This window comes from Balaenoptera acutorostrata, chromosome 6 (genome assembly GCF_949987535.1).
Source record: "Balaenoptera acutorostrata chromosome 6, mBalAcu1.1, whole genome shotgun sequence".
NCBI lineage: Eukaryota > Metazoa > Chordata > Mammalia > Artiodactyla > Balaenopteridae > Balaenoptera > Balaenoptera acutorostrata.
The window spans coordinates 16,470,987-16,481,271 of record NC_080069.1 but is presented as its reverse complement, the minus strand read 5'-3'; the positions used below and the strand labels follow the sequence as shown (position 1 = coordinate 16,481,271).

Sequence of the window (10,285 nt, the reverse complement as noted above, 5' to 3'; positions counted from 1 at the left end):
AAGTATGTCTTCTTTTGGCCAGTTATCAGAAGTCTGGAAATTTGTTCTAGGAACATAATCCAGAAGAAGAAAAAACTTTAAAGGCACCAGATGTTCACTACAGTGGTATTTACAATAGGGAAAAGAAACAATTTAAGTGTCCAAACAGGAACACAGACAAATTGTGACATAGCCACCCAAGAATTATGCAGTCGTTTGATGCATCAACAAAGCAACGTTATTTGAAAAGGGAGGATTCAAAATTGTGGCACAATATGAAATCTCTGTGAGGGGGATTGTAATATATTACAGAAGTTTTAATAGTTATGCTATGTGAAATTCTAACAAATGTTTTCCTTCCCTCAAGCTATCTGTAATTACATGGTTTTTACATGGTTTGGGGGTGGGGAACGACAGTAAAGGACATTTTTTTTATGTTAAATTACAGATGTCGAAGTCACGATAAAAGTTCTTTAAATCTGTCCCTCAGAACCAACAGAACAAACTTCGTTTTTCAGGTTCCAGGGTGGGAACAAGAGTGCATACAAGGGCACACAGTCACGAGCCCAGGGCAGGTGCCATTAGGCACCCGATTCATCCGCTGCAGCTGCTCCAGCGCTATGCCCACAGCCCAACCCCAGGATCCCACCAGGAGTCCGGGGAAGGGACCCCCGAACAAGGGCGAGGATGCAGCCCGGAGGTGCAGTGACCACTCCAAGGTCACCAGCGAGCTGGCAGTCGAGGCTCGGCCCGGCCCAGCCCACAGCTCCCTGACTCTGAGTCGGGGTCTCGCTCTCTGCCCCGCGTCCCCCGCCCCAACCCAAGCTTCGACCCCAAGGCTCCGCAGCGGCGAACTCCCACGTTGCGTCCAGGCGGCCACCCGGCCCCCAGACCCTGAGCTGGCGCCCCCACCTCACGCCGCCAGCCAAGACCCCCCGAGCGCTGCAGCGTGGCGTGACCTAGACCATTCCCCGCTTCCTTTTTCGCCCTCTCAACCCAGCTTTTCCCGACTCCGGGAAGAACCGGGAAGAGAAGGCGGAGAGGAGCTAGGCGCCGCCGGATAAATACTGTGGCTCGGCCCCGCCCACCGACCTCACTTCCGCCCCGCGACAAGATGGCGGCGCCCGCGCCGTGCCACGCAGACTTCCGCCCGGCGCCGAGGTCCGGGGTCGACCGCGGGTCGCCTCGGAGGTGAAGTCGGGACGTGCGTGGTGCGGAGCTGCAGCCTGGGTGCGCTGGGGTGCGTCGTTGCCTCGTGCCTGGTCGGGAGGCTGGGGAGACGGCGAGCCAAGGGGTCTGGCCACGGTAGTCCGGGGAGTCTCGCCACGTGGGAGGGGGAGGAGCTGAGACGCTGCGGGAGGGACGCGCTGACGGGGGGCGGGAGGCCACGTGGGTGGGGTTCCGCCCAGGGTCCGCGTGTCTTCCCCCTCGAGTGACTTTGTTACCCCTTTCCTCCTTCTCTCTCAGGCACCATGTCAGAAGGAAACGCCGCGGGCGAGCCCAGTGCTCCAGGAGGGCCCCGACCCCTCCTTTCTGGGGCGCGGGGGCTTATCGGGCGGAGGCCGGCGCCTTCCCTCACCCCGGGCCGCCTTCCCTCCATCCGCTCCAGGGATCTCACCCTCGGGGGAGTCAAGAAGGTACCCGAAGGCACTTTTCTAAAGAAACACAACTACCCTGAATTCCAGGCGCCTGGGGGGTTTGACTGATGTTCCTGTAGGGCCTAGCGTGGTGTTGGGCTTCACGAATCTTGTCTTCAGACTTACGCCTACAATTTCTGGGGAGCCTACCCTACCTTCAAATCAAGATACTGGGTACAAAATGTTGACATGGTTTTCAGAGATGACTGAAGAGCAGAGAATCTTGAGCAGTGTTTATTTCGTTTTTGTGTGTGTCTTGGATACTTTTAACAAACCCATGAAAGCCACGCAGACATAAACTTTGCCTTCAATTTAAGAGAGTTCTGAATTTGACCTGGATCCCAGTGTGCAAACTTCTGATCCAAAGTATTATGATTCTTAGGCATGGTATTAGAGGCTCTGAGTCCTTTCCTATTATGTTTATGACTGTAGATGTAAAGGGTAGCCCTTAAAGAAGATGGGGAGGATGACAGCATAAAGCAGCCAGTTTTTGAAGACCAAAGTTTACCTTTGGAAATTCTGGTGGCAGTCTAACCCGATCCTCTGTTTGTGAGTGCTGGCAGATCTGTCTTCCCTACTTGAGCCTTGCTGCTAGAGCTCTTTCCCTATGATACTGTCTGGTTTCTATAGCAGTTTGAAGATAAGGGGTGAGGTTAGGTAAATTGCTTTGCTATTAGAAGCCCTGAGGGCTCTCTCCTCCCAGGGGGGAGAAGCTGAGGCTGCTATTTAAATGTTGTTTGATGCCCCTTTTCTTCTATGTGTAACTCCACTGTCACCATGACATGACATTCCTCCTTTTCAAACACATGTCCCTTTCTGTAAATCTTTGACAACAGTGTGGAATGTGCAGAAGAGAGCCATGTTGGTCTTTGTCCACAGAAGATGCCCCTTTGGAAGTTTTTATTTTCCTCTGTACTTTGGGATCAGAATTTACCAAATCAGTGACTCCTGTATTTTACTTTCAGAAAACCTTCACCCCAAATATCATCAGTCGGAAGGTCAAGGAAGAGTAAGTAGCTAGGCCTTCTGAATACTTGCCCCTTATTTACTTGTTCTGAATTTTGGGCCTCTGGGGAAATAACTAAGTATGTGCCTCAGAAATTTAAATTTGTAGCTTTAGTTCTTTTCAGTAGTGATTTTCAACCCTGGCTCCCAGGTGATTCTAGTATGCAAGTGTTAAAAAAATACAGATGCCTGGGAGTCCATCCCTAAAATAGTGGTTTAACTTGTTTGCAATGAAACAGAGTGATTATCTTTTATAGCCAGAGTTGAGAGCCAGTAGTTTGGGCAAAGATGTATCAGGTTTTTCCTTAAGTTCTTTTGCAATGCAGCTTTCCTACTCTCAGTCAATACCAAAAAATCCACATTTTGGGGCAGTCTCTATAATTCAACTTTTGAGTTATAGTTCTAACATACACTCTCAAACAAAAAGGTAAAGTACAATAAACTGAAAGGACTCTGCTTCAGCAAGGAAGTAAAAAAGGTGCTAGATTTAAGATTGGGTGTTCTGCTTCTCATGATGTAGTTGTTGGCTCATGTGGAGCGGAGTGTATGGGAAAGTAAGACCAGTTCTCGGAGGCAGGGGAAGTGAGTGGTTTTCCTTAATCCAGTGTCTTTTCCAGGCCCAAGGAAGAAGTAACTGTCAAGAAGGAGAAGCGTGATAGGGATAGAGACCGACAGCGAGAGGGCCATGGACGGGGCCGGGGGCGCCCAGAAGTGATCCAGTCCCACTCTATCTTTGAGCAGGGCCCCGCTGAAATGATGAAGAAAAAGGGTACAAAGCTGCCGGGGCTCCGGGAGGAAGGAACTGGTGGATTTCAGTTCAGACTGTTCAAGAGAAGGGCAAGGGCGGTGGCATTCCCCTGCTTGCTCCCAGTTTAGTGTTCCTTGCTGTTGGCCCCTTCCTTACTCCTGGTGAGCTGGGTGGTTTCCCACAGGGAACTGGGATAAGACGGTGGATATGTCGGACGTGGGGCCCTCTCACATCATCAACATCAAAAAGGAGAAGAGGGAGACAGATGAAGAAACAAAACAGATTCTGCGTATGCTGGAGAAGGATGATGTAGGTACCGGCAGGCTGGGGGGATGGGGCTTCTTTGTGTGATGAAAAGCGCTTCAGGGGAACCAAGTCGGGGGATGCAGAGCTCTCTGATGTCCCGGAAGCCTGGTGAGCGGCGGGAATCTTCGATTAGAAAAGGACTAAGGTGGACTGCACTCCAGGTATTTGTGTATGCTGGCCCCGCCATGTGACCCCCGACTTTTCTTTGGCAGTTCATCGATGACCCTGGGCTGAGGAATGACACTCGAAACATGCCTGTGCAGCTGCCGCTGGCTCACTCGGGCTGGCTTTTTAAGGAAGAGAATGAAGAACCAGATGTTAAACCTTGGCTGGCCGGCCCCAAGGAAGAGGACATGGAGGTGGACGTGCCTGCTGTGAAAGGTACTCTGTGTCAGTTAACATCTTGTCTCCTTTTCTCCAGCTGTCCCCCAAGAGCGAGTTTCCCAGACTGCTGCTGCTAAGCCGGTCCTCTCCCACTCCACAGGACCTGAGCACGCTCAGCGGGTTCATGCTGACGGGGATCGGTGGGCCCAGCCTGCGATACTCCTTTTTAAATAAGTCCCACAGCTCCTGGATCCCTCTTTCAAAGCAGAGTTTCCTTCCAGCTTCCTGGCTGAGTGACAGTGGAGCAGACCAGGCCGAAGGGATGGGTGCAGTGAGATGGCTTGGGGGCTGGCCACTGATAGCCCTTCCACTTCTATTATCTCGGGCAGTGAAAGAGGAGCCGCGAGATGAGGAAGAGGAGGCCAGGATGAAGGCTTCTTCCAGAGCAGCCAGGAAGACCCCGGGCCTCCCGAAGGACGTGTCCGTGGCAGAGCTGCTCAGGGAGCTGAGCCTCACGCAGGAGGAGGAGCTGCTGTTCCTGCAGCTGCCAGACTCACTCCCTGGCCAGCCGCCCACTCAGGACGTCAAGCCTATCAAGACAGAGGTGCAGAGCGAGGACGGACAGATGGTGGTTATAAAGCAGGAGAAAGACCGGGTATGTTCACGATTGAGTTCTGTGAAGATGCAGGGGACCAGGAGGGGAAAGAGCCACCTGTAGGGGGAAACAAAGGTGTGCCACCCACGCTGAAATGAGAGAATAATATGCATTTGTTCTTTCTGCCCGTGAGGGCCTTGGGGCTTTGTGCTTCAATCCCAGTTGTATGTGTGTTTTTCACAATGAAATATTTTGAATGTGTACAAATGAGAGAACATAAACTCTCATATACCATCACCCAGCTTTATCAGTTACTGGTATTTTGTCCATTTATTTATGTTTGCTGTGGTTTTGTTTTGTTTTTTGACCAGTGTCAGGCAGCCCCAGGAAAAGGCCCTGTCTGGGGAGCTAAAGGATGGAGGGAACGGCTCCGTACCCAGTTTCCATCCCCTCATTGTCTTCACAGGAAGCCAGGCTGGCAGAGAATGCTTGTACCCTGGCTGACCTGACAGAGGGTCAGGTCGGCAAGCTGCTCATCCGCAAGTCGGGGAAGGTGCAGCTTCTCCTGGGCAAGGTGACTCTGGACGTGACCATGGGGACCACCTGCTCTTTCCTGCAGGTGAGAGCCTGCTGGGTTGGGACGGAGGCTCTTCAAGACATTGAGGAGTGTTGAGGACTTGGTGCTGAATATAGAGGAAGGGTTCTTGGGATTATCACGTTAAAATCACGGGACTGAATGAGTGATAGGCTGTGCGGTTTTGGTTCTCATCTCTGTCTCTCTTGATGGGCAGGAGCTGGTGTCCGTGGGCCTTGGAGACAGTAGGACGGGTGACATGACAGTCCTGGGACACGTAAAGCACAAACTTGTATGTTCTCCCAATTTTGAATCCCTGTTGGATCACAGACACCGGTAAAATGAGCAGATGGAGGATGGTGGTGATTGTGTCCACGGCTGCTGCCTGCTCCAGACGTTTTGTTCTCAAATCTGTTCAACCCAGAAGGCGCCTGTTTAGCCCACCCACTCCAGCCATTGTCCCAGTTTTCCGCACATGGCTCCTTCCCGCAGCAGCTGTGAACGGCGCAGTGACCTTCCCACAGCACGGAGACTGCACACCCTCGCTGCTGGGGGGCTTGTCCCTGCTATTTATTTTTATATTTATGGCTTAGCTCTTCAACTGACTGCATCCTCCCCAGGTGGAGCGGGGGCACGGTCTGGGAAAGGACGGGCTCCTTCTCTGGTGACGTCTTTGTTCTCAGGGTAGGAAGTGTACGGACAGCTGCTGCTCCCTCCTTCCCCCCAAGAGGCGGCGCCAGAGAGAGAGCAGGGACTTCCGAATCTGAGACTCAGCCCCAGCTCTGCCCATTACTAGTTGTGTGACTGGACAAACTACCTAACGTTTCTGAGCCTCATACTCCTCATCTGACAAAAATGAGGACCATACCTACCTCACAGGGTTGGCATGAGGATGCAGTGGAATACTGTCGATGAAAACTTGCACAAGGCCAGACATACACAGTAGGCGCTCAATAAATGTTAGTTTAGTTTCCCTTCGACTGAATCTATTTTCAAACAAAAGAGAGATTCTGAGAATCTCAGATAAAGTGAATGGAGCTGCTTCATCCCGCATTCTTACTCCGTGTCCTGTCCCCGCAGCGTGATGCTCTGACGGTTTGGGTTTGGGCCCTTCTATGCCCTTTTTTTCCTAAGCACTCCTAGGCAAGTGCTTCCTGTTTATTGCTGCGAGGCTCTAGCTGTAGGTGCCATCAGAAGTGACAAAGTCAGAGACTCACTCCTCCCAGTGCCCTACAGATGCCTTCGGGTGACATGGTGGTCCCAGGACTCCCTCCACCCTCACTCCTGCAGTAAGTAGCTGCTACTCTTCCAGTAGCTGCTTCCACTTTTTCTCAGAAGAAACCTGTGACCACTCCTGGAGAATTATCACCACACCGAGTCAAATACTGCTGAAAAACAACCCTGGCTGAGATAGTAAGTAGAGATTTATTGCATAATGGCCTCACTTTGAATTTGAGAGGCCCACCTCTGTCTCCTGCCCTGGCATCAGCTTGGATTCCACTGCCACTGGCCGCGCTGGCCTTGTAGTTCATTGGTCTGTGGTCTGTTCCTTTCAGCAGCTCACCACACTCTTGACCCTTCCAGTGTGTGGTCCCTAAGGAGCAGCTTCTCTTTCCTTGTCCCTTGTCTGCAGGGCAGGATCGGGGAGGCACCTCTGAGGTTGGGGAAGGCCTCCTGTTGCAGTGTACGTGGTCATGAGACACCGGCAACGCAGCTCCCTTTGCTGTGAGCTTAGCAGACCACCTCTGGGACAGGTGTGAACCACACAGACACCTCTTAACTTAGGTGGCCCGAGAGGTTTTGGAAGCGTATGCCTTCCTTTATTCTCGCCTTCTTTCTGTTCCTTGAGCCTGTTTTTTATTCATCACCACTGGGGCTTCTTCTCCACCGAGCCCCTCAAGCTGCCTAGCCAGCAGCTAGGAGGCAGGATTGACTGTGTAATCCCCACATCGCCCCTTCTTTAGCTAAGAGCTCACGTGAGCTCCGTTGGATGGTGCTGTTCTGGTCTCTGTTCTCACTATAGAGGACAGGTGAGCAGAAAGGGTCTTGGAGACGTGTGCCGTGGAAGTCCTGTTTGGTCTAATGCTGAGCTTTGATGAACCAACTCCTTTTTTGTTCTCTGGGCTTCAGTGTTTGCTGCTTCTCCTTTTCCACAGCTAATGCACTGCCAGTGAGTCTCCATTGTAATCCTCTCTTTCTCTTGGTTACTTTGGTTCAAAAACACTCTTCTGCTTTTCCCGGCTAACTCAAAGGCCCTGCCTTGTTAGATGTTTGGTGTTTTGCAGTCTTTAGTTCTTTGACTCCTCCACGGAAGCTTGAGGAAGAGTGTGTACCACTTTAACGTTCACCACTTCGCCATTTCAAGTATCTTGGGGATCGACCATTATGACCCTGCATCAGAGTCCCCACGACCTGTCTCTACATTCCTGATACACAGATTGAACATCGTCAATAAAAGTGTGGCAAAAAGACGAGGCAAGTCTGCTTTCTTGGCCAAGCCTCCAAAGCATACATTTCTACCAACAAATAAATGCAAATAACAGGAGTAAAAAGCCCAAAGCCAAATTCATGTATGAGTGCAAATGGATGCAAATTTATTACTACCTGCATCTGTGTGTATGCATTTTGTTAAGATGCCGAAAGCGAGCTGTAGGCTTGTTCATTTCTTAATTACATGATTAAGTGACAGAGTGTGGGCCTTAGAGTCAGGGTGGGGTTTGAATCTAACTCCACCAGTATAACATTGGGGAAAATCATTTATCCTCCCTAAGCTCAGTTTTATTCATTTTCTGTAAAAATGAGATAATAGTAGCTTTTTAATAGGGTTGCTTTTAAATTACAGTGGACATAAAGCATTTATTTCATGCCAGACAGAAAAGTGCTTCTGTCAGGACCTGATCAGCACAAGTAACAGAAAACTAGACTGACAGTGACGTAAGCAATAAGAATGTTTAATTGTCTCATGTAACGGGCAGTCTGGAGATAGATGGTTCCAGAGTTGGGTGGCAGCCAAAACATCAAGATTTTCTTGGATGCATTTGTTCTGCCATCCTTGGTGTTACAAAGTGGCTGCAACAACTGAGCATCATTTCTTCAAATGACAGTGTCCAGAGCCAAAGCAGGAAGCAAAGTAGACAGCAGTAAAGGAACTTTCTCCTCATTCTGCTCATATCAGGGAGGAGTATCCTTCAGAGGCCCAAAGAGACTTGCCCCTATGTCTCTGATAGAGCGGACCACATAACCACCCTTGGATGGGCACTGGCGAAGAGGGATGGGTGGACCAGTTTGTCCCCTGGCACTGACGTCTTGTTGCCTTTGAGACAGGGTTTTGTTAGTAGGGAAGAAACAGGAATGGCAGTTAGGTATAAACAGTCCATGATAGTTGCCACCATGATTAAAAAATACTGTCTATTTTACTAAACTCTAACTATATCTAGGTAGAATGTTTTTTAATGTTCAATTACCTTTTATTCTACTAAATAAACCAGTTTTAACATTTTAGTGCATATTCTTTCAGACTACAAAATTGTGTATTTTACATGTAATGACATAAACATGCTGTTTTATCACATTTCATCTCACTCAAAAATACAGTTCTTCCATGTTAATAGTAAGCATCTTGTACTTCAGTTACTTCTGATCTAGCTGAAAATATCAGAGGCAGCGCCCTTTAATCCTCCCAGACCTACCCACATGGTCCAATTGATCACTCACACTTGGCTCTTCAAAGGAAGAGGCTTATTTCCTAGGTATAGTCACGGTGAAAAAAGTGACGTCCATTGCCTATTCATCCCACCCCCAGCCTAGTGCAGGATGCTTCCACAGTTGGGGCATCCCCCTCTTAAGATGGCCACAGCTATAGTGACAGATGCCATGTTGACAGCTGCTCTTGGACTGTGGTTCAGCTGCCAAAGTTCTACTGATGGAGGGTCGGAACTGGAGTGGGCTTAGGTCTCAAGGGCATCATCTGAAAAAATGGAGATAGAATGCCAATTCTAGGAACCCCTCTGTGTGGCCAACTTCTGACTCAGTTCTTCTGAAGCATTTCTTCTGTCCCCTTCCATTGGAGCAGTCACTGGTCCAACTCCCCGAAAGCTGAGGCAGAGGTTAGACTTCCTTCTATTTGGCTCATTTACGTTTAAGACCCAGTCAGTTGGGAAAAATGCAGTCTTGATCATCATTGGCCCAACGGTTTTATCTTGTGTACTTTTCAGGATTCAGTGGAGAAATAGAAACCATTCTAGGTACTCTAAGCAGAACAGTTTAATACAGGAAGGTAAGTATTTTTAGACTCATTGGAAAGCTGGAAGAGTGAGCCATAGGTTGAGTCTCCAGGATTCAGGACCGTAGAGAACTGATTTACCAGGGGAGCGACACCCTCCGCTAGAATCAGGAAGGCAGAGGACCAGGATCGAGCTATGAGGACACACTGCACGGCTGCAATCTAGGGATCAGGAAATGCCCGCAGTCTCAACTGCCTGGAGAACCACAGAGCTAAAGGTTGCACCCGGGAACACCTGAAGAAAACCCCCCACGTGCTGAGCGCCCTCTGTGTGCTAGGTACAGTTCAAGCGTAGGATTTGTCAGTGACAAAACAGAAAGGTCTCTGTCCTGGTAGAACTTGCATTCTAGTGAGGGAGACAGACAATAAGTAAGTTACGTAGTATTTAGAAGGTGATGAGTGCTTGCGAATTTTCTTTTAAAAGGATAAGGGGAGTCTATGGGTGGTAGTATCACAGTAAGTAGGGTAGGCTTTGTTGAAAAAATGTTTGAAGTGAAGCAGCAGGGTCAGTAGGCAGTGGTGACAGCTAGGAGCTGATGCAGTGAGAGGGCGGACAGCATCAGAGGTGGGGTGGGCAGCCCAGGTCCTGCAGGGCTTCGAAACCATCGTAAGGACTTTGGCTTTATTCTAAGGGAAATGGTTAGCTGTTGCAAGTGTCTCTTAGGTTTCAAAAGGCTCCCATTAGCTGCTGGGTTGAGACAAGGGTAGAAGCAGAGGCACCAGTTTGGAGGCTGCTACATTAACCCAGGCAACAGACGGCAGTGGCTTGGACCAGGGTTAATGGTGGAGGTGTTGGGAAGTGGTTGGATGCTAGATACTTATTGCAAAGGTAGAG

The 10,285-nt window shown here is 49.8% G+C and overlaps 1 protein-coding gene across 1 annotated transcript; it reads left to right on the top strand.

Annotated features, from left to right (window-relative positions):
* Positions 1 to 1,085: 1,085 nt before the first annotated feature.
* POLR3D (RNA polymerase III subunit D) lies at positions 1,086 to 8,674 on the top strand. The gene is given in 11 exon segments (XM_007167880.3): positions 1,086 to 1,219; positions 1,447 to 1,616; positions 2,582 to 2,625; positions 3,239 to 3,390; positions 3,554 to 3,678; positions 3,888 to 4,056; positions 4,389 to 4,654; positions 5,061 to 5,213; positions 5,386 to 5,475; positions 5,477 to 5,549; positions 5,552 to 8,674. Coding segments are annotated over 10 exon segments (1,293 nt in total). The 5' UTR covers positions 1,086 to 1,219; positions 1,447 to 1,451; the 3' UTR covers positions 5,608 to 8,674.
* Positions 8,675 to 10,285: the final 1,611 nt, after the last annotated feature.